The sequence below is a fragment of the Phoenix dactylifera genome, chromosome 1, assembly GCF_051530095.1.
Source record: "Phoenix dactylifera cultivar Ajwa chromosome 1, Ajwa_hap1_PhDact_Kaust_v1.1, whole genome shotgun sequence".
In the NCBI taxonomy this organism is placed as follows: Eukaryota; Viridiplantae; Streptophyta; class Magnoliopsida; order Arecales; family Arecaceae; genus Phoenix; species Phoenix dactylifera.
In genome coordinates, this window is record NC_143190.1 from 53,606,629 (window position 1) to 53,631,075 (window position 24,447).

The 24,447-nt window shown below is 45.3% G+C and overlaps 1 protein-coding gene across 8 annotated transcripts in view; it reads left to right on the plus strand.

Annotated features, from left to right (window-relative positions):
* The first annotated feature begins 2,715 nt into the window (after positions 1–2,715).
* Positions 2,716–24,447, plus strand: part of LOC103706849 (golgin candidate 5) — a 39,966-nt gene continuing 18,234 nt past the window's right edge. For 2 of the 8 annotated variants that reach the window (XM_008791099.6, XM_008791102.6), the window contains exons 1-6: positions 2,716–3,154; positions 3,520–3,733; positions 4,505–5,505; positions 6,540–6,611; positions 8,003–8,077; positions 13,364–13,478. In XM_008791099.6, coding sequence (XP_008789321.2) covers positions 3,589–3,733; positions 4,505–5,505; positions 6,540–6,611; positions 8,003–8,077; positions 13,364–13,478 — 1,408 coding nt within the window. In that variant the 5' untranslated portion in view covers positions 2,716–3,154; positions 3,520–3,588. The remainder of the gene's footprint in view (positions 3,155–3,519; positions 3,734–4,504; positions 5,506–6,539; positions 6,612–8,002; positions 8,078–13,363; positions 13,479–24,447) is intronic. The other 6 variants (XM_008791101.6, XM_088706211.2, XM_039125490.3 and 3 more) reach the window with 4 other exon arrangements.

Consider the following 24,447-nt stretch of genomic DNA (forward strand, 5'->3'; position numbering starts at 1 on the left):
ATACCCAAAATCACTAATACACAAATTAAAAACATAACTTCTAAAAAATAAACAACAAAAACAATAATAAAAAAAACTAAGGAAGCGTGATGCTCTGTTTTCAAATCTGAAAACAGAGCATTACTCTTCCCCTCTTTCTTCTCTCACAAACAGAAGGTTCCGTTCCCCTGTTTCTTCTTCTCCCTTGGACCAGCCGGCCACCCCCCTTCAGCCGAGAGCTTTGGCCCAACCGAGCTCTTCCTCCTTCTCTGGTTCTTGGCCTCAACCCCCAACTGAGCACACCCTCCTTCTCTCTTCCTCCTTCTCCTCTTATAGCCGCGGATGGACGCCTGATGCGGAAGGGAGATGGCAGACGCGGTGAGGACGCGGGGAGGAGTCGATCACGGACGAGATCCGGGCGCTGGGAGCAGGCTGGATCGCTGATCACGGGCGGAAGCTTCGTGGACGGCTGCGAGGCGGAGGAGGAGCGATCTTGGCGTGATCCGTGGAGGAGATTGACCACGGATGCAGCAGATGCTGATTCGGGAAGCGGTGAGATGCGGTTCCTTGATCACAAACGGAAGGAGATGCGATGAAGACGCGGTGGGGGATCGTCGGGATTGGAAGCGGAAGAGGAAAGATGCTGGGAGCTGAAACGGAAGGTGGGAACGCGGTGCGGGATCGCCGGAAATTGGATCACGGCTGGGGCTTTCTTCTTCGGGTGCTGGGATTTCGGGATGATGGGATTCCGGGCGTTGCTGGCACGGTGGCTGGCTAGGGCTGGAAGTGGGCTCGGGCCGGCCCGAAGCCCATCGGGTCGGGCCGCCCGCGGGCCGGGCTATGGGCTGAATAATTAAGCCCATTTCTATTTCGGGCCGGGCTCGGGCTGAATAATTAAGCCCATTTCTATTTCGGGCCGGGCTCGGGTATCTCATTGGCCCGGCCCGGGCCCGACCCAAGCCCGAGCGGGGGAGGAGGAGGTCGGCGGGGAGAAGGGGCAGTCGGAGGCGAGGGAGAGGAGGGAGGAGCGGAGGAGGAGGAGGTCGGCGGGGGAACATGTCGACAGCGAGAGGGTCGGCGGATGGGAGGCAGGGGAGGAGTTGGAGGAAGGGGGAGGGCCAGAGGGTGGGGTACTCGAGGCGGATGAGGGCGGCGATGACCTGAGCGAGCTTATTGCGGAGGAAGGAAGGGGATGAGGGTGGGAAGGGGCAGTCGGAGGCGAGGGAGAGGAGGGAGGAGCGAAGAAGGAGGAGGTCGGCGGGGGAACATGTCGACAGCGAGAGGGTCGGGGGATGGGATGCAGGGGAGGAGTTGGAGGAAGGGGGAGGGCCAGAGGGTGGGGTACTCGAAGCGGATGAGGGCGGTGATGACATGAGCGAGCTTGTTGCGGAGGAAGGAAGAGGATGAGGGTGGGAAGGGGCAGTCGGAATTAGATCTGTCTCCAGATGCATCTGCCTTCCTCTTCCGATGTTTATCACCATCTCCAATTTCGACGTCGGCGACTTTACTGTGACTATTACTGGTATAGGAGCGCAGCTGGGCGAGGTGGTAGTGGCAGAGGGAGTGGGGGAGGTGCGCCGGTCTCTTGCAGCGCCATCCTTTGCCGTCTCTTTTCTTGCATAGGACAGGAGTATCGGTGGTCTCCTTAGCAGCTGAATCAACCTCCCTCTCCTTCCTCTTCCTCCTCTTCGCTACCTTCTTCTTCTTCTTATTACTCTTACATTCCTTCTCATCTGCTCCCTTCTCCACCTTCATCTCCTCACTGTCATAAGAATATCCATAGAAATGCGAACACTTGGACATAAGAAGCTGCCGCTCTCTTCCATTATATATATTTGCCAGGATCGGGCTGGCCCAATTGGGCTCGGGCCGAGTTTCTGTAAAACTGTTCGGACCTAGGCCCGGCCCGAAGCCCGGAAAATAATTTCGGGCGGGGCTTGGGTAGAGGTGTGGCCCGGCCCGGCCCGGCCCACTTCCAGCCCTATGGCTGGCACGCGGAAGGACTTCCTTCTTTGGTTGCTGGGAAGGAGCGGAAGGTGTGGCTGGCTGGCGGGCTGAGGCGTTGAAGACGGGAGAGGAAAATGGATGCGTGATGCTGGGGATCTAACGGGAGCTGGCACGCAGAATCAAGATGCGCGCGATTGGGAGCTGGAATCAAAGTTGGGCTGAGACAACGGTGGGTGGCAGCCGGTAGTGACTCGACTCCATCAGGGTGATGCCCGTGGGAATTAAGACAAGTCAGATGCAGTTGGGCTCGGTTGAACCTGGACATGGAATGTGGGATGCTTGCACAAATAAAACATTAGTTAGTTAATTTTATTTTAAATGATTAGCTAAAATACTAATTAAAATGGCCTGACGATTGCACTTTTGTGCTCTCATTATTTATTATAATATATTTTATATGATTAATAAATATATGATAAGGGCTACTAAAAATAGAATATGTGACAAAATTATGAAACTATTATAGAAATTAGCATATAGGCTTATATTTTTGATTCATGAGAATTAAAAACACATAAAAGTTCTATCTAAGATATATCAGAGATATTTGTGGTATTATGTGATCCGTGATCTTGGATCTCCGTACCATACCAAACAAGTTACTAATGGATATCCGAAGATTTTTAATCACTGAATCATGGCCTACCAAATACATTGATTTTAAATCACTAGGATCAAATCACTCTAATATTTGGATTACCAGAGATCTTAAATCACCATGGTGATCCTGTTGGGGTTATCAATGAGCAGATTCAACAACCTTAATTTTATGAGTCGGACAAGGCCTTGTAGTCCGCGCCCAGTTAAACGAGAGTCGGCGATCGGCGAACCGGATCTACCGATGGGTCCGTTGAGATAAATCGTAGAGGAAATCGGTGCGATCCATACTTTCGGATCGTTGTGGGAGAAGCTCAACTGGAGGGGCAGCAAGAAATTGGAGCTTCCCTTCATTCTTTTGTTTTAGCTCCTTTTTTTTTTTGTTTCTTTCTTCATTTCTAGGTTTTTCCTTTTCTTTTCCTCTGCCTTCGATACGTCGGTGGAGATCGGCGGATTCCACCCAACTCATCCGCGATCGCAAGCCTTAATCTTCGAATTTTCGACTCGATTTCCTGAAGAAAACAGTCGGATTGGATCAAGGTATCCGGATCTTGGTTGGATCTTCCTCGAGGTTTGTGGATTTGATCGACCGCTTTTCTTGATCCCAGGGCTTCTATACCTCAGAGTCTCATTGGATTTCTTTTTTCTCTAATAGCATTCATGCTCGATCTTTCTATCTTTTCAAGTCTGACCGGTTCAATTCCCCTGTGAATGCTGCCAGAAACCGATAGGATTCTTTTCTCGAATAAAATTAAACTAAAATTCTACGGAATTCAAGGTGTTATGTAGAGAATCTCGATCCAGCTCTCTGCAACGGGTCCTTGTTTTTCTCATGAATAAATGGTTCTTGAATTTGGGAAATATGGTTGTTTAGAATTCCTTTGGTGTCTTCAAAAGATAGTGTATCGTAACATTGTATTTTGCTCATTGATGCAGAATAGATCCATGTCTATAAGGTTGGCATTTTGACTTTGGATCGAGTGGGATTCTTGTCTCGATTAGAGAATGGCGTGGTTGGGGAAGGTCTCATTGGGAGGCTTCCCAGATCTTGCCGGGGCGGTGACGAAACTGAGCGAGAGTGTGAAGAACATCGAGAAGAATTTTGATAGCGCTCTTGGTTTGGAGGAGAAACCAGAAGCTAAAGCTGAAGGTAATGCTATTTTCCTACATGTTCATGTGTTTGTAAATATACGAAATAATTAGTTTGCTAAGGATTAGGATGCTTGGATTTTTGAAAATTTTGATGTTGGTGGTGGTTCTCGATCAAGTATCCTTGGGTTAATTTCAACCTCATCCAGATGATATGGTCGAGGATAAAATAATAGTTACGAGTTTTAAGTCAAGCCAGTTATACCCTGCTATTCAAATGTGGATCTAGAACTTTAGCCATATGAATGTTTTTTTTTTCTTATTTTGTTTTTTTGGTAATGAATTAAGGACTTTTAGATACAATAGTGTAAGGACTAAGGAGTCTCCTTCAAACTTTGTTAATTATACCTGCAACATGAGGACAGAGTCATGCACTTTCTTGATCTTTTCATAGGTTTACATTGATCTTTCATGTCATTATATTAATCTGCTGATCTTGATTGGTGATACTTATATTCAATTCTTTCCGATTAAATCAATAGGACTTTTGTTAAAGGTTCTTATCAAAATCAATGAAACTCCTACATACTGATTTCCCTCACTGCAAATTGCCAGAATGCTTCAAATTTCCTCAATCTTCCATTTCTCGGATATGTTAAAGTTCATGGCTTAGACATTTACTTATCTAACTTGTTCTAACTTATTAAGTTGTCTTTTGTTTTACTACTTTTCCATAGACCAACATTGTTGAAACATAATAAATTTGTTTTCAACTATGTTTTAATGGACCAATCACTTTTTATGTGTTTTTTTATTTCTTTTCAATCATTAGGTTCGGGAGCATGGGAAGCAGCGTCAGAAAGGAAAGGGCTTTTTGATCTGGGGGGTTTTATGGGGCATATAGGAGATGGAAGTGCTCCTGAAGCATCAGTAGAAGCAGAATCCTTGGTAAAAGAAGAATCATCAGTAAAAGCTGAAACATCAGTGAAAGATGAATCTTCAGAATATCCTTCAGCTTATGATAGTATTACTAATGAACGATTACCTACATCTACGGCGGAAACAATTGCTTCTGTTGAGATGGAAAAAGAAGATTCTGAAAGCAAGGATGAAAATGTTGATCCTCATAAAGTAGATATTTCATCTAATGCACCTGGAGAACTTGATGAAGACAGAGTTGATGCTAAATCAGATCATTCACAAGCTGAGAACAATTTATCTACTGCTAGGAGTATTGATGTAGTAGATTCTGTTCTTACATTACAGAATATAGCAGATGCTGAGGTGGGAACCGTCAATGAATTACAGCCAGGAGATTCCATGCTAACAAGCACAGATGGCTTAGAACGAATTGAGAGCAATGCTCCATCTACACCAAATGAGTTGCATCATATAAAGGATTCACAGGTAAATCAAGACAAACATGAGATGGAACCTGAACAACTTGTTGATAAAGGTTCTCCTGATCAGGCTGATGTTTTAAATAATGGGCAAGTGAGCCTTGAAACAGAGTTTTCAAGTGTGATACCAGTTGGTATGCCAAAGCATGAAACTGCTGAAGAACAATCTGAGGATCACATTCCAAATTCTATCAGCTCTGAGCAGGATCCAGCAGTAACTCCTGAATCTATATCTCATGATACCGATGCATCTAGTGAGTCAGTGGAAATGAGCTTCCAAGGGAAGGATCTTGAAACTGATGAGAAGAAGCAGTCATCGAGCACAACAGTGAATGTACCAGGTTCCACAGATCCTTTAGTTGAAACAGAGAAGGTGAAAAAGGAAATGAAAATGATGGAAGCTGCATTGCAAGGTGCTGCTAGGCAAGCCCAGGTAATGTTTTAAATACTTAGACAATGAGAGTAATTAGAAAGTCTATAATTAGCTCATGCTACATTTTCTGTATTTTGTTTTGCGAGTATAGTACTTAGTTCAGTTGACATTTTGAAGTTATCACTTCTAAATGGTTTTTTTAACAAACTCTAGTGCATTTTTGTAGCTAATGCAGGCTAATTAGGATTTAGAACCAACTATTTTGAACAAGCTATTTTTGTACTTGGTCAGTCAGCTCCAGCTGGTGCAGTTCATCCATGATTTTTAGTTTCTAAAAGAATTCTCCTTACTCTAGCAGTATTCAGTGGCCCGACCAACAAAGCAACCAGAGAATATAATTAATGATCCAGCACAAGCTGTTCATTTTCTTTACATGAGCTCCAAATTATGCTCCTCTGAAAGCCAAAAAAAAAATCCAAGTTGTAACAAAGTATACTGGGTCGAATTGACATCTGGTATACAGACATAGAAAAGCCTATTTAATATATCATTTATATAATACATCCTCTTTTCTTTCAACATAAAATGATAAAATGACAGTGCAAAAGAGATGAAAAAGGACCTTTTGCTTGTGATTGTGGTTTTCATGATATTATGTAGCTAATAACTTTCTGGTATAAGAATGCACAAGCGGAAAAAAAAAGATGTATAAAGTCTTGGCATCAAGTGGCTTTTAGTTCTTATGGTCTCATGCTTCTATCTGCATTAGGTTTAGAGCATCAATTATTTCAATAGCTTGTCTTGTGTTTTTGCTTTTCTGTAGAGCGTTAAAAATTTAAAACCATCTCATGTCTGGAGACAGCACTCTAGTGGAGGGAAAGGGGAAGCTCTGAACTGTAACCTTCATATAAGAGTTTCTGCACTTATGTCATGTTCCATTACAATTTTAATATCATCAGTTTTTTTATCTAGGGACTGCGGCATCACCATATAGTAATTCTTAGTTCATCTTACAATGAAGATGAATTATCCTTCAACCATCCTGTAGTATTATCTACCAGACATTACGTTTATATTTTCCGATGCTTTTGCAGGCCAAAGCTGATGAAATTGCAAGACTTATGAATGAGAATGAACAGTTAAAATCTACCATTGATGATCTGAAGGTAGGTATGGAGCTTAATGCTTTATATTCTCTTGCTATTAAGAATACAGCAGATGCCATCAGTTGGTATTTGTGGCAAATTGTGATTTCTTAACTGCAGAATTGTGGATTGGTGTATGCATAGTCATGTTTTAATTGCCCCTTTTTTGATACTTGCCGCAAATTTTGATTTCTTAACTGTAGAAATGCAGATTGATGTATGCACCGTCATGCTTTCCCTGCCTTTTTCCCAATGCTGCCATTGGTTATCCACATTCAGGTGGGCTTATTGATTGTGCAGGAAAATGGTTTCCTAAACAACATCTGCCGAGATTCAATTTTGCAAATGAGAATATCCTTTCACCTTGGATTTAAATATTTTGTAAACTATTGTATGAAGAAATAATTCATACAGATGAGTTATGTTTGTGGGCACCATTGTAATGGAGGGAGCATGCAGGGAATGTGAAGGATATCAGCTTTTATACATACCACATGATCTATAAGTTTAAGAAAAAGGCTGAACCAATAAAAAATTCCAATATAATTAAATTAGAAGTAATATGCTCGTGTATGCTTGATCTTAGGCTTAGTGGTGAGGCAAGTGTAGGGCACATGCAGGGGTGATGAGATAATAGATGACACCCCTGAAAAGTTGATGCTGAAGAATATTTTTCTTCTATTCCCAATATACATGTTTGACTGTAGTGTGTGGATTAATTGGAATTAAATGGATTTGGTGGAGTTGTTCTTAAAAATGATACTCTATGGATTAGTATAGATGTGCTATATCATCATTGCTGATTCATCATTCCTTGTGAAACTAAACCCATGGGATCTGTATTTGTTTCATGTGTGCTAATTACTGAGTTTTAAAATTCATCAATCTTGTTTAGATCTTAGAAATTTTTTACTAACCCCCAGGAATCATGTTTTTATGTCCACATTTTCACTAGTTATGATTCAAGTTCTGCTAATCGTGAGACATGATTGACGGCTAAGCCTATGCCTATAAGGCTATTTGCTGCGTTGCTCCCTTGATCAATCTGCCCACTGCGACAGTGCCTCATATAATTGGTGGTACTATTGAACCAGACATACAGGCATACAGCTGGCAAACAACCGATATAGTACACTGAGATAAATTATCCCTGTTTATGCAGCAACTAGCTATTTGGTTTTTCAACTGGCTGGCAAAAGTTCAATCCAAAATCACATGTTCTTACAGTTGTCCATTTATATTATGTTGGTGTTTATACTAGGGACTTCTGAATTAATGAAAAGTTGGGTGCAAATTGTTACTTTAATGGTTGAGTGGTAGTAGCAATTGTTTAATGACTACATGAATTAAGAGTTGTTTCTAATACATTTTTCATTTATATAATGTTTCTTCTCTTGATTACTATATGTCAGAGAAAATCCACAGAAGCAGAAATCGATGCATTACGAGAGGAATATCATCAAAGGGTGGCATCTCTTGAAAGGAAGGTGCATTTCGTTCGCACAATTTACTCATTTTCTTCATCTTATCCCCAATGTCTATTTTAAACTGTAACAATCAGTCCCTGACTTCATGTTACTGTAATGATTCCTTTGTTTATTACTTTGGAGTTGTGTTGGCTTTTTGCACAAGGCTTGCTTCATTTGCACGTCTCAAATTTTTATATATGGTATAGTGATGGGATAAGGCTTTTTAATTATGGTCTATAGATTTAAGTTTCTCTCAAAGACCAATTTTACATGTACTTAATGTGAAAAGGAGTTACTCATGCACATTACGACACGAAGTTAGCCAATGACCGGCCCTTATCTTAGTACTTTACGAAGAGTATTCTAGACAACTAAATACAATATATTTCAGAAGATAATATTTTTTTACATCCATAAATAAAGTATTTCATAACTTCTTGGATTGCTTGGTGCAATGATAAAAGACTAGATTTGACAAGTACAATGACATGGGTTCGAGTCCTGGGCAACCACTTTGTGCTAAAAGATGCTAGAAGTTAGGTCTGTCCCACTTTTCCCCTCCCAAGATTCCTGATTGTTGGGATCATAACTGCGTAGATTACTTTTATAACCTTGTGGATTGGTGGGAAGCCATCTCATGTTTATCCTCATCTTTATCAATATTCTCGCCCACATTGTGACGTTGATGATGGTCACTATTATTTGCATGATTCATCTTGCAATAGTAGTGTGTTATTGAATAGATAAACCTAATTTATTTTTCATTCACGTGTATTTGTCTTGTTAGTTTATGCTTGGTTGATTGATATTTGGTACTTTATTTAAGTGATTGGTACGTTCATGTCATACACTCAATATAGATGCAATATAGTTTAATTTCAGATTGAAAAAAAGGCGTCTCAATGCACAAGGCTCTCGCCACTACGGGGTTTGAGGAGGGTCGGATGTGGGCAGCATCCTTGCCCCCACGTGTGGGGAAATTGTTTCCGTATTTCGAATCCATGACATCCAGGTCATAATGGAGCAATATTACCATTGCACCAGGGCCTACTCACTAATTTCAGATTCAAAATACCCAAACTATATATATTTTGATTCTAGATAACTTAAAATACAATCAAATGATGAGAAATGACTTGCTTAATGTTTAACTTCAGCCTAAAACTACCCAAACTATATAATTACGAACCTAGATAACTTAAAACACAATCCAATGGAAAAATAACTTATCTTGCTTTATTTTTTTTTTACTATTTTTAGATATTTTTTCCTATATTTTTTTGGCTAAAACTTTAAAACCTGGAGCGAAGCTGCTGAAGCCCAAAATCTACCCAAGGTGCTGAAACCAAAATAGGAACCAAGTTGTGAAACCTTTTTCAACATTAACACAGAATTAAATCATTATAATCACTAACTATTAAGAACTAATAAACACTATTTGACTAGAGTTTGATATAAGGCTATCAAAATGGGTTGATCAGCATCATCCACTACTCCTGCATCATATGTAGTACCTTGTAGTTATGTGTGTATGTAGTAAAGTACTTTTGAACCCTTGTAATTGATTATATGACTTTCAATAACTAAATTTGATTGATTCGATTCCCTTTTAGCTATTCACACACAGAGTTTGACTGTGCTTGAATTTAATTTGTGGCAGTTATTTTGTGTCCTGTTTTGCTAATAATTTTTTTTGTTTTTTTCCACTCTCTTTACCATGTACCATATACCTTCTTGTAAGTCCATTGTGAGGAATTTCTTGAACTAAGGATTCATTAGGCTCAAGCGACACCTACTAGTGTTTGCTTTTGTTGGAGATTAGTATCTTTATAGAGAGGCTTAATTGGTCCGATAAAGTTGTAGTCCTGTGGTTGAGGAACTGTTTATTGGTTGGTTTGTTCAACTGTAGATTCATGAAGTACATGTGTTCTGTTAGAAGGGACATTTGAGGGGGCCTCTTTCACTTGTATACTTATGATTTTGTTAACTATGGCATATTATATTAGTGGACAAAAGAAAGATGACTGCAAGGGATGCCAATTTGTGGGTGGTTAAAATCCCCAGGCCAGGCCTGATGTGCTGTTTGCATAGCAAAACCTTGTCTTTAAACTACAGCAGAATATCCTGGTCCCAATGGGAAAAAGATTTTTTTTTCCGTTATGATTACTGAGCTTGGCCTTTGTCACCTCCTATCGTCTCCTACAAGGGCATACGGTTTCCTCCATCCCTCTTGTGTTCCATGCCATGATCACCATCTCAGAGACTCAGACCTAACTATAGTCACCTCATGCCTCCTGACACCTTTACCTTTCTCTCCCATGTCTAGCCCTCTCATCCTCCCATGGCTCCTAGCATGCACCCTCTTATGGACCTTTATTGCCCCTTCTTTGAGGTTGGGGCAGGGGTATTTAGCAATGGAAGGAAAGTTGGTGTCTGTTTATGGCTAAGTCTATTTTTCTTCCCTTCCCAATGAGAGCAATGAAGAGGAAACATTAACTGACTGTAGCTCGGTAACTTTATTAAGAGCAGCTGGTTCTTGTGAATAGCATTATATTATTTTTCTAGAGAATTTTAATCCGGAAGTAGTCAATGGGTTTCGTGATCTGAAACTATAAACCAGACTCGTAGCAGCCGGTGATTGGTGCACCTTCGATGAGCATGTCACCGGAGCAGAATAGAAAGCTGCATGGGAAGGCATAGTGCATGCGAGGTGCGAGTTGGGAGCAAATAGTATCTACTTGGAAGGCGACTCGGCTACGGTGATCGCCTGGATTCAGAGTCGGCATGGCAATGACAATCATGATTCGAGATATCTGCAGGATTGCTGGGGGGCTTGTCGCTTTCGGAGCCATTCATGTTTTTCGGAAAGCGAATAGCGCCGCCAACTAGATTGCTTCTTATGCTGCACATCACTCAAGAGCATTCCTTTGGGAGTGCCCCGAGGTTGTTCCTCCCCCCTTTCCTCCCTCCCTTCGTCACCTCCTCTTGTCGGATTGTACTGGGTGCACCCACGCCCGTGTGGTGTGAGTCACGGTGTATCAAAAAAAAAGAAAACAAAAACAAAAACAAAAGGAGATCTTTGAGAGAGCTGAAGGAGTGCAACATGTTATTTGGAATTGTGATGTTTTATCCACAATTGCTTAAACAAGAGACGAAATGGAGGGTGTTTTGCAACTTGACTTCCTGTTTTTAATAATTTTAATACAAAACAGAAGCTCCAGTTACTCGGGTTACAGGATATTTGCCATCTCTGCATCCAAATGGAGGATAGGACTATAAACCTCAAGGACTGTCCTCACATGGGATGATAGGTTTCATAACATATGATGAATATATGGATTCTGTAATGTTTTTTTGTCCTACAGCATAAAAAATCCCAACTATGCAACCATGCCCTAAAAGAATTTATGCAGATTTTAGTGTTGGTGATCGAAGCTATTGTTCTGTTGATATTACACCTATACTCTGAAATATCTTGCATCTTGCTCGCCATGTTCGAATGTCAGGAAATAAAGGAAGTGTTATATGTTTTAGACAGGTGTTTAAGTGAGCTAACTTGCTATGAAATTTGTCTGCTATTTATCTGCTTTTGTGGCCCGTTTGGCATGTTGGAGCTTGAAGTCACAAGTGGAGCAATTATTGGAGAAATAGATGCCAGGCTGTATTGATGTCTCTTGAACTATTCTAAGGGGGCGTACTTGCATCAAATAGAAGTATATCCTAGTACGACAATATAAATCACATACATATAGAGTCACTAAATAGAAAGTGAGTTGGGAAGCATAAGAAACAAATTACCAATTGAAACCTGTAAATGTTCTGGAGGAACTAAATTTGGAATTGATCCAGTGTTAATCAGGTAGAAATTAATCAGTGGATGAATTTGCTGAATCCGCAAGAAAATGGTAAGTTGCATTAAACGAGTCCTTGCTGCAGCAAACACATATTTCTAATATGGATAGAGGGTGAATGCTTAGGATTAAGCTTTTGATTATTTCTTAGTGATGCTGCAACTGTACCAGAACTCTATCTTTTCTTCTTTCTCTATGTTGCAAACATATATCTGCACCTTTTATCACATTCCATTTGATGTTATTATGAGTTGCAAATGTTTGTAACCATGAAAAGATACTAATCGGGCTAAATGATACTTTGGTGTGCGCACAATTTACTGTCTCTCTAGAAATCTTTTGCAGGGTTTGGTGAAAACAGTAATGGAAATCAAATCAATGACTCCACCTTTCTTACTGCTATTGTTATGTAAATAACAATAAGGAAAGTAATAATAATATTAGTCTTAGCGCGTGCGCACACACATATAGGGATGAATTTCGCTCCTTTCAAGAGGAGGAGGTATCTACTTCTCTCAGGTCCAAAATCAATAATCAGGTATTCAAACTGAAGGTCCACACCCTTGATTATGATCTATACCTCTAAAAATGCCTAGAAACAAAAAATCACATGTTTCGGTGTTCTCTATCCTTTGCATTAAGTAGATAAAAATGGATAGTTTTCATTGTGCTAATGTGCTAAAATACATGATAAAGCATTTAAATTAAGACCATAGCAAAATATGTATCGATTGAAAATTAATAGATCTTAATGATTAGACCCTAGCAAAATACGGTCCCATATCATTTTAACTATATATTTTTATGTCTGATATTGATGCATAGGTTGGAAACCACCACACTACATGACTTTTGGTTTTTAGACATTTTCAATGATACAAATTATGATCAACGGTGTGAATCTAGGATTTGGGTGTCCGGTTATTGATTTTGGACCTGGAAGTAAAGGATAACCTCTTTTCTTGAAAGGAGCAAAGTCCATCTCTTATATATAGAGAGAGAACTAAGGAGGGAGAAATCCTTGTCACAATTTATGCGAAGGGGAAACTCATTTAGGTACTTGGTACTAATTCCCAAAGACTTTACCAGCTACACTAGTTATCATGACAATTTTCTTGTTCAACTGGGCTTTAAGCAGTCATAGCTCACATGTATGCTCTTGATGGAAGAGTAGTGCTTTTGACGTAAGAGTTCCTTGCTTGAAAAATATTATCAGCCATGGAGAATGTTCAGGAATAACAGGTAACTCGACCAGTTGTTTTATCATTTCAAAGCTCCATCAGAACAACTGATTTAAAATTGCTGCTTCGTCTGTAATTGAGAAAGATATTACTTGTCTGGAAAGGTTTTATATGTTCAGTTCATCCTTTTAGATACAATTTACATAGTTATTGTGCAGTATTATTTCATGGAAACAGCTTGTGTGGTATGAAATAGATACTGCTTGTTACAGGTTTATGCTCTCACCAGGGAAAGGGATACGTTAAGGAGAGAACATAGTAGAAAAAGTGATGCAGCTGCTCTTCTGAAAGAGAAAGATGAGATAATCAATCAAGTTATGGCTGAAGGTAAATATCAAAAGATCCATATGCATTTTATTTGTGCAAACCAAGTTGTAGGCCTTGCAATATTCTTCCATAATATTTGCACATTATTTCTTAAATTTTTATAAGCAACATCAAGGGTAATACTGCTGTGGTTACTGTATAATTTACCTTCATTAACGTGGTTGTACATCTATATTATCAATATAAGATGATTTGACTCATAGGAGTAAAGGCTAGAGTTTGTCAAAGCCAATAAAAAAAGAAAAGAACATTGATAGGACATAAAATGGATCGTCCTATTCCGGTATAGACTCATCCAGTTCCGGCCAAGTAGACCTCAGAGCCGAGCAGGCCGAAGAGGTACAATGACGTTCCGGTCCGAGCACCGGGGCACCCTACAGTGTCGACCGCGAGCCGAAGAGGCTTCCTCGATCACAGGCAATGCCGTGAAGAGCCAGGCAGACCTCGGCCCCGCCAAGAGTCAGGCAGACCTCGGCCCTGTGATGAAGACATGAGGAAGGTCATTAGAAATGCAGCAAGGAAAGCAAAGCGAGCCGAAGCTAGAAAGGCAAAACAAGTGGTGATTGGTTGTGTACAAGGTTTGGAAGGGGGCTTGCATGGACGAATTGCAATTGGGTGTGAGCCTAAATTGAAAGGAGGCGTGCAAGGCTTGATGGACCAGCAAGGTGGCATGGCATATGAGGAGCATGGCATGTGGCTTTCTAAATCGTAGAGGGAGCAATCAGCCATTTGAATTTAAATTAAAAGGCATGTGGATGAGCCATTTGAATTTAAAGACATGTGCATGGGCTTGGAGGTTGACTTGGTCATCCCTTGAAAGGAAGAGGATCTTTAGGCTTTAGAGTTGCTGTTTTGAATTTGAAATGTGAGTTTGAATTGTCTTCTTTTGAAGAGATGGCTGAGATCCTTAGAGGATCCTATAAATAAGCCTCTCATGTAATTTGAAAGGATCTTTTGAATGAATAAAAAAATTATGGACATTAGCTCTAAACTGACCCAATTTATCCATCACATCATCAAGCCCCAACCAGCCATCCTACCGTGGGCGTTCATCCAACACTTTGGTGAATCCTAACTACTCAACACACCATGAACACAGCATCCACCATTCATCGTTTGAGGGCTTCCATCACCCCGCCAGAGGCCAGAGTCGACCTCCACTAGAGGCTAGAGACCGAGCCGACCTCGGCAAACACATGTTGCAGCCATTGCCTGCAGCAGCCTCACTGCGCCGTACTTGGCTTATTGGTCACGCCATGCGTGTCAACCAGGGCCATACCCTGCCATATCAGGGGCTTTACCCTGCCATACCTGCCAGGGGCTATACCTCCGCCATCGGGGCACCCTGGTAAGAGATATAAAAGAGGCCATGAAAAGGTACTCAGGAGGACTCTCTCTCTCCTAACCACAGCAGGATCCTCCGCTAACTTAGCCATCGGAGGGCCTTCGCCGGAACCCCCGGTGAACGCTTTGTGCAGGTATCCCGGACTGCAGGAGGTGGCTCTCTCTTCTCCGCCCCGGCCGACGTCTTCCTGGAGGTACCCTGGAGCACCGAAGGTGGCCTTCTTCTCTGTCCCGGCCGGCGTCCCCTCTACTCCCTTATGCGTGCTCACTCTTAGGCTAGATTTCAACCACAACATCTAACGCTAGAGGAAGGGCCTAAGTCGTGGTCATAAAGTTGAGGATTACAGGAACCTCTAATGCATCGAGGCGCCGAACACAGATTTCCGGTGACTCGCTCCAAAGCCCGCCCCCTGCGGCACCGGCAGATGAAACTCCTTAGGTCATGCTAGAGCAGTTCAATCTGCTTGTTCAGCAAGTCCAAACACCCACTGTGGCCGTTCAGGGCTTGCAGCAAGTAAGAGTCCAGCCTGCACCTCCTTTTTTGCAGGCACGGGTCCTTATTACGACACTCGCGATGTCACTCCCTGCTAGGCAGTGAACGGAGGCCGGCAAAAGGGAGTGTCGTCCCTATCGAGCTCGGTCCCTAGGCCTGATGCCCTGAGCATGGGAACAACCATCAGAGATGGGGTCCGGCCTACGCCGAGTTCAACAGGAAAGTCGAGGAGTTGAAGCGAAAGATCCAGACGCTCCAAAAGCCATGGGTCCTACATGCTAATGGCTCCTCGACCTCGAGGGGCAGCGGCGCAGGCCTCCTCACCAACTCGGATTGAGTAGTAGCAGAGCAACCCCTGCACTTCGAAGTCTTCGCTTCCAACAACGAGGCGGAATATGAGGCGCTAGTTGTAGGGCTAAAGTCGGCGAAAGAGCTTGATGCCCGCCGCTCGAAAGTTTCTAGTGACCCTCAACTGGTGATAAGCCAAGTTCTGGGGAATTTCGAAGCGTGGGAGCCGCCAATGATAAAATACCTCTAAAAGGTATCAAGCACAGAGGACCCGAAACCAGTACGGTGCAAAGAAGCTGAACCGAGCTGGACAGACCCTCTTATTAACCTCCTATGAGGCGGGGTCCTCCTTGCGGATAAGCTTGAAGCCCGACGAGTTGACGCCAAATGACAACATCTCATGTGCGAGGGCAAGCTATACCACCAGTTGGTCACATCGCCACTCCTTAAATGCCCCTGCCCTTCAAAGGCTGACTACGCAATGAGGGAAGTGCGCGAAGGAATCTACAATGACGCCCTTGGAGCCGAGCTCGGGGCGCTCTGCAGAGTCGACCGCACACCACAGGCTCCCTCAACCGCAGGTACAATGATGCCTCGACTAGAGTGGGGCGCCCTGCAGTGCCAACCGCGAGCCATAGGCTCCCTCGACTGTAGGTACAATGACGCCCCGACCAGAGTTCGGGGCGCCCTGCAGTGCCGACCGCGAGCCATAGGCTCCCTCTGCCGACCAAAGTTCGGGGCGCCTTGCAGTGCCGACCGCGAGCCATAGGCTCCCTCGGCCGCAGGTACAATGACGCCCCGACCAGAGTTCGGGGCGTCCTGCAAAGTCGACCGCGAGCCACAGGCTCCCTCGACCATAGGTACAATGACGTCCCGACTAGAGCGGGGGCGCCCTGCAAAATCGACCGTGAGCTACAGGCTCCCTCGACCGCAGGTACAATGACGCCCTGTCCAGAGAGTGGGGGCGCCCTGCAGAGTCAACCGCGAGCCACAGGCTTCCTCGATCGTAGGTACAATGATGCTCCAACCAGAGCGGGGGTGGCCTACAGAGTCAACCGCAAGCCACAGGCTCCCTCGATTGCAGGTATAATGACGCCCCGACCAGAGCGGGGGCGCCTTGCAGAGTCAATCGTGAGCTATAGGCTCCCTCGGTTGCAGGTACAATGGCGCCCCGACCAGAGTTCGGGGCGCCTTGCAGAGTCGACCGCGAGCCACAGGCTCCCTCGGCCACAGGTACAATGGCGCCCCGACCAGAATTCGGGGCGCTCTGCAGTATCGACCGCGAGCCACAGGCTCCCTCGGCTGCAAGTATGATGACGCCCCAGCACCGGAGCGCTTTATTGTGTCGACCACGAGCCAAAGAGGCTCCCTCGACCTCAGAGAAAATTTAAGGATGCCTCGACCTTAGTTCGTGCGTCCAAGTTGAAGCCTAAAAAGATCTACAAGGTCAAAAGGCATCAAAACTCACGACGACCTTCTATCTAAAAGAGACCCCGACAAACTATAGTGAAAGTTAAACGGGTCGCGAGCTCAAAAGGTTCGAAGCAGACCTGATGTCCGACCTCGACGCCTAAAGCGCGTCGGCGGATGAGCTCAGAGGCAGCGGGCTCTTCATCGACTTTGCGTGACCATCCCAAGTCTAAGTTGGAAGCAAATGCCAAGCGCAAAAATCCAACACAAGACGCACAGTAAGACGAGCTTAAGCACTTGCCAACATTTTAGAATAAAGTGCCAAGAAAGTGCATTTTATTGATGTCAAAAGGCCAAAGGCCGACTACAAAAGATACCGACCTTGAGGTCAGATTGAATACAAAAGAGGTCAACTACAAAAAGGCCTAAGTGGCACATTTCACAAGAATAGCAAGAAAAGGAGCAAAAAACAAAGGGGTAAAGCTCAGGCGGCCTGCGCAGCTTTAGGCTCGACCTCGGCGGCAGCCCCGGCTCCGACCTCAGCAGCGGCCTCTGCAGAGGCCTCAGGAGCATCTCCGTCTGCATCAGAATTGGGCTCGTGCAACTCAGCGAGCTCGCCCACTTCAGCCGTGATCGCAGACTCGGCGGCTCCACCCAGAAGCGGACAAAGGCCGCTGAAGTCGACCTCGGGGCAGAGTCGCTACGTTTGATCGCGGCAGTTCTCAAAACTCCGGATTAGGCTGTCAGTGGCCTCCTCCAGCTCGTCCAGGTACACCTCGGACTGGCAGTAATTCTGAACGGCCTCCCAGACCCGCTCCTCGGCCGACCTAGCGAGCTGTTCGGCTTCGCGCTTCTGGCCGGCCAGTACAGCCTCGAGCTCGAAAATGCGACCCTCGGCGGCTCGAAGTATCGAATGAGTGTGGTTGCGCCCGACCTCGGTCTGAGCTTTGGCCGTCTTTGCCCTCTCCTTGGCCTCTTGCTGCCGTTGCATGGCAGCCGCCACTTGGGCCTCAGCCTCCTGTTTCTGTCGCTTGGCGGCCTCCACCTTCGACCGAGGCAATCTCACCCGGTCTCGGTAGTTGGACACGGCGTTCACCAACATGTCAATCACATGAAGGTGTTGACACAAGAAGCAAAGCATTAGCCGAGGTCAGGTATATAGAAAAATATAAAAAGCAAGAGTGTGATATCACTCACCATGACGCCAATAGAATATGCCTGATCGACGAAGCCCTCGTACCCCAATTGTTCCAGCCGTTCTCAGTCGGTCGGAAGAGGCGCAGTGGACGATCTCGCGAGCAACGTCGCCAGAATCGAGGGCCAAATCATCCTCGAATAGATTATTCCCGGGAAGGAATGGTGTCCTCCCGGGCTCGGAGGGAGCAGTCTCGGAGGGAGTGAGGTTAGCTCTTGAAGAGCTCGGGGCCCCGGACAAGGTCAGAACCCTAGAAGAAGCCGGAACCCCGAGCCCACTCCCTGGCTCAGGCCCCGATCTCTGCAACTGGACGACCTTGCGGGCCTTCCGAGTGTCGCCGCCAGGCGCCGCGACCGCCTGCTCCACTGCGGCTCCTTCAATCGGCGGGGGTTGCTCAGCTTCATGAGCAGGCTTGCCTCGCATGACATCGGAGGAAGACGCGGCCCTCGGCCTCTTCGACCTCGGCTCAGGCCGAGTTCCTGCCGAGCCGGCCATCCTCTTATTATATCGGGCCATCAAGGTCTCGTCGCTGAAGACCGTCCCTGCAATTTCTGACAGTAGGAACTTAAATAAGAGTCAAGTGTGAGAAAGAAAAAGAAAGAAAAATTACTACATCGCCCTTACCCTCGAGATGAACTGAGCTCAGGCCGACGTTCACCAAAACTTCCTCACTGAGCAGGTCGGGAAGCTTCACAGTTCCGCCCAGCCGGAGCAGCCCGTCTACAATCTCCCGCTTGGACTGTGACAGCTTGGGTGCTTTATTGTTCACCGCGGCTAGCGACGAGCCCCAGGTCGGGTCAAACCCCCATGACCGCTCGGAAGTAATGAAGAGTAACTTATCCTTCCACCCATGAATGGAGAAAGGAGCACCTTGGAAGAGTACGCAGCCTCCTCGAAAGGAGTACCACCGCCCTTTGTCTGCGGGGCTATCCCTTAGCATGAAGCAGCCCCGGAAGACATTCCAAGGTGTGGAAACCGTGAGCTAGGCAAAGCGAGAGGAAGCCTATAATCATTCTCCAGGAGTTCGGAGCGAGTTGTGCAGGAACGAGGCGATAAGTCGTCAGAAGCTCGTTCACGAACCTATGGAGAGGGAACCTCAGACCAGCTCGGAGCGTCTCCACATACACCAATCTAGCCTCGAGGAGGGTTGGTCATCCGAGCCCCAGGCCCCGGGAGCTCAAGAATGAACTCGCTAGGGAAGAAAATTCGAGCCCGGATCAAGCCCAGCTCCTCTTCGGTCAGACTCGAGCTGATTCCGCTCGGATCATGATCTAGCCCGAGCTCGCCCTCCCCGCATTCGGAGAAGCCCGAACCCGAGATGGACCCGCGCTGGGCCTAGAAGCTCTCGAAGGCGAGTCCATTACAATCAAGGGCTCCGCCTCGCTCACAGAAAATCAAAAGAAGGATAAACTATCCGAGCGACCGACAAGGAAAGAGAACACCTACCTAAGGCTCCCTCGGAGAAGATAACCAAAAAGAGAGCAGGATCGCCAGAAACCGAAGATGCGGAAAAGAAATCCGCTGCAAAGCTCCCAGAATGCTCTAATAACAGCTTGAGGACGATGATGGCGGCGGCCAGGAAGAAGAAGAGTGAGAGCGTTGAAGGTCGAATAGGGCCCCTAAGGCCTCCCTCACGGCTTTATATAGCCTACCTCGACGACTCTGATCGACCCATTCGGGCGGTTGAACAGCCAGATCTTGCTATATGGTAGATCCGAAAGCTTCCTCAGCAAATCTTCCTGGATCGTGGCGTTAAAGGCCGATCATCATGATGGCCACTTCAGGAGACAGAGCATTGATGAGTGGCCCCTCGTATACCGTCAAGTAACGCCTCGAAAGGGAGCACGCAGCCACGCACGCAACGTATTAAAGAGCTCCCTTGGCCACCTTAGCCTAGAGCAACGTGCCAGTTTGGAATCGCGTGGCAGTTTAAACTATCCAAGCTTGGCTCGAAAAACTCGACCTAAAGCTACTAGCTCCAGCAACACAAGAGGTGCACCCTACTCGGCACTTATATCTTCACAAACGCCTGACTGTATTGCAGGACGATCGATGACTCGATTACTCCCTTTGCCCGAGCCAATGAACGACTCGAACTCGAAAGTCGAGGGACAAATGATAGGACACAAAATGGATCGTCCTATTTCAATATGGAGTCACCCAGTTCCGGCCAAGTAGACCTCAGAGTCAAGCAGGCCGAAGAGGTACAATGACATCCCGGTTCGAGCACCGGGGAACCCTACAGTGTCGACCGCGAGCCGAAGAGGCTTCCTTGACCACAGGCAACGCCGCCAAGAGCCAGGCTGACCTCGGCCCCGTGATGAAGACATTAGGAAGGCCATGAGAAATACAACAAGGAAAGTAAAGCAAGCCGAAGCTAGAGAGGCAAAACAAGTGGTGATTGGTTGTGTACAAGGTTTGGAAGGAGGCTTGCATGGACCAATTGCAATTGGGTGTGAGCCTAAATTGAAAGAAGGTGTGCAAGGCTTGATGGACCAGCAAGGTGGCATGGCACATGAGGAGGAGCATGGCATGTGTTTTCCTAAATCTTAGGGGGAGCAATCAGATGAGCCATTTGAATTTAAAAACACGTGCATGGGCTTGGAGGTTGACTTGGTCATCCTTTGAAAGGAGGATCTTTAGGCATTAGAGTTGCTGTTTTGAATTTGAAATTTGAGTTTGAATCGTCTTTCGTTTGAAGAGATGGCTGAGATCCTTAGGGGGTTCTATAAATAAGCCTCTCATGTAATTTGAAAAGATCTTTTGAATGAATAAAAAAATTCTGGGCATTAGCTCTAAACCGACCTATGGAAATAGGTGCTAGCTTGAGCTAGTCCTATCTCCAAATCCCACCATCCTTTGATTTTTGGTGCTGCCCCGAGGTGGGCCATTAATCCCATCCATCCATCACGCCATCAAGCCCCAACCAGCCATCCTACCGTGGGTGTTTATCCAACACTTTGGTGAATCCTAGCCACCCAGCACACCATGAACACAGCATCCACCATCCATCTTTGGAGGGCTTCCATCATTGGTGCTTTCATTGAGATGCATCCAACCCAAGGAAGAGGAAGCTATTGATGCCAACAAGAAGAAGATTATGGCCGAAAGACAACCAACTCATAGGGAGCGGATTGAAGCCTTGGAAGCAACCTTAGAGGCTCAAAACGCTGCTGCCAATGAGAGACTAGGCCGCGTCGAAAAGGTGCTCCATCAGCTCGTGGTGTCCATGAACAAACAAGAAGGAAGAAGAGCCAAGGGGGACCAAAGCTCTAGAGGATCCGAGGGATCTAGGGGCAAGAGGCGCCATGAAAGGTTAGAAAGTTCAAGTTCATCTAGTGAAGCATCTTCAAGTCAAGCGGAGGAGTCATCCGAAGGGAGTGAAGAAGATGAAGAGGACCGAAGGGAGAGGAGGATATGAGAGAAGACCGAGGGGAGGGGCAGCTATGCCTAAGATGTATTTTTTCAAATTCAATGGGGACGATCCTAGCACATGGGTTAGCCGAGCTAAGCAATACTTTGAGCACCATCCCATGAAAGGTCAAGCAAAGGTGTCTTATGCTGCCTACTTCTCAGAAGGTAAAGCTAATCAATGGTGACAATGGATGAGGAAGACCTACAAAGCCCAAAGAAAGGAATTGAGATGGAAGAGGTTTGTCAAAGAGCTCTTGAGGAGGTTCGGATCCCCTGATTATGTTGACTACCATGAAGCTCTTTTGAAGATCAAGTGAGCGGGTTCCTTGAGGGACTATCAAAAGAAGTTCGAGCACCTATCTACTAGGGTGCATGGCTGGTCCGAGAAGGCTCTTATTGGGTCTTTTGTAGGTAGATTGAAGGGGGAATTGGCTGCTAAAGTGAAGCTTCGGAAGCCAAGGTCACTAATGCAAGCTTTGGAGATTGCAACGATGAAGGATGATCAAATTCAGGACTTAAGGAGGAACAACCGGTTTGAGGTAAAGAAGACAATCCCTATGGCTGCACCATTTGGGGTCAATAAGGAATTCAACAAGGGCTTCATCCCGGGAGGTCCTAGTGGGAGTACATCTAGAGGCAAGCCTTCTATCAAGGGGATAAAGAAGTTATCCTGGGAGGAAATGCAACAAAGAAGGGAGAAGGGTCTTTGCTTTAATTGTGATGAGAGGTTCACACCGGGTCACAAATGCAAGGTGAAGCATGTCTACCTCATTGAGCCAGTTCTTGAGGGGGAGGAAACCCAAGAGGAGGGCCACAGTAGAGCTTGCAAGGAGGAGGAGATTGATGAAGCCGAGCATGGGGAGCCACACATTTCCATCTATGCCTTGGCCGGGGTTGCGGGTTCTAGAACCATGAGGACTCAAGCACACATTGGCAAGTTTGAGGTAATCATTCTCATTGATAATAGCTCTTCTTTAAACTTCATAAACTCTAAAGTAGCTGAATGTTGAAGTTACCCTTGACTGAAATTGAACCTTTTGAGGGCAAGGTAGCTAGTGGTGATAAGCTGGAGTGTAGAGAGATGTTTAAGGGAGTGTATGTGAAGATGCCAGGGATTGAGGTTGTGGCGGACCTATGCTCTTTGCCAATTGTAGGGTTGGATGTAGTGTTGGGTGTGCAATGGTTAAAGGAGCTAGGAAAGGTGGTGTCGGATTATAAAAAAATGAGTATCGAGTTTATGTGGGGGGAGGAAAATGAGTCACTTTGAGAATGAATGGAAAAGTTGGAGGTAGGACCATTGGGCTGAATGAGATGGAAAAAATTCTGAGGCTTGGGGGGCAATGCTTTGCTATCACTATTGCCTCTCAGTCGAGAGCCTTGAGTGAGGGTGAGGAAGATGAGAGTGGAGTTAAGGGTGTGGATTTGAGGGCTGAAATGCCGGAAGATTTGAGAAAGATGTTGCTGAAATATTCTGAAGTGATGGAGAAGTTAGAAGTGGGTGGACGAGGAGTGGAAAATAATGAAGTACAAAATGGGCTCTTGAAATATAAAGGAAGGGTGGTACTGCTGAATGTAGGGTAGCTTAGAAAAAGGGTCATGAGCCACTTTCATGATTCTAAGGAGGGAGGACATTCGGGGGTGTACAGAATTTAGGCAAGGGTAGCTAACTTGTTCTTTTGGGAAGGCATGAAAGGTGACATAAGGAGATATGTGGGGGAGTGTGATACTTGTCAAAAGGTGAAGAGCGAGAGCTGCAAAACAAAGGATTTGATGCAACCCTTACCAATCTCTTCTAACACATGAGAAGATGTCACCATGGATTTCATCGAAGGGCTTCCTTTTTCCAAAGGGTTTAATGGAGTACTTGTGGTGGTAGAACGGCTGTCCAAATATGCTCACTTGGCTATGATGCATCCCTACATCGCCAAGTCTATAGCCAACCTCTATGCGAACAATGTGATGAAACTGCATGGCATGCCAAGGAGTATCGTGACGGATAGAGATTGGATTTTCATGAACAATTTCTAGAGGGAGTTCTTCAAGATGCATGGCACAGAGTTGGCAAGAAGCTCCACTTACCACCTCCAAACCGATGGCCAAAGTGAGGTAACTAATCAGACTCTTGAGCAATATCTTAGATGCTATGTGCGTCAATATCCAAAACAGTAGGAAGAGCATTTATCTTGGGCAGAATTTTGGTATAATACTTCATACGACCGATCCATCAAAGCATCACCATTTGAGGTTCTCTATGGAAGGCCGGCCCCTACACTATCCTATGAAGCTGGAAGTTCACTTAATCATTTGGTGGACATGGAACTTAGGGAAAGAGATGAAGTCTTGAGAGAGCTCAAGAAGAATTTGGCAAAAGCTCAAGAGCAAATGAAGAAGCACTTTGACAAAGGGAGGAGCATGGAGTCCTTTGAGCCGGGTGAGTGGGTCTACCTCAAATACCTACCAAGGAAGCACAAGGCTCTATCAAAGGCAGCACTCAGCAAATTAAGGGCCAAATATTTTGGTCCTTATCAAGTCTTGGAGAAGTGTGGGCAGCTTGCTTACAAGTTAGATTTGCCAACCGAGGTTCTCATCCATCCGGTTTTTCAAGTCTCATGGCTTAGAAGAAGAGTTGGAGATTCAGGCAAGGTTGTCAATGATTGGCCAATGGTGGATGAGAAAGGAATGGTTGATGTTCAGCCAAGGAAGGTATTGGAATACCGGCAAGTGACGAAGGGAGGCCAAATTCGAACCGAAGCCTTGGTGCAATGGAGAGGACTTGTAGCTGAAGATGCTACATGGGAGAACATTCAAGTTCTCAAAGAACAATT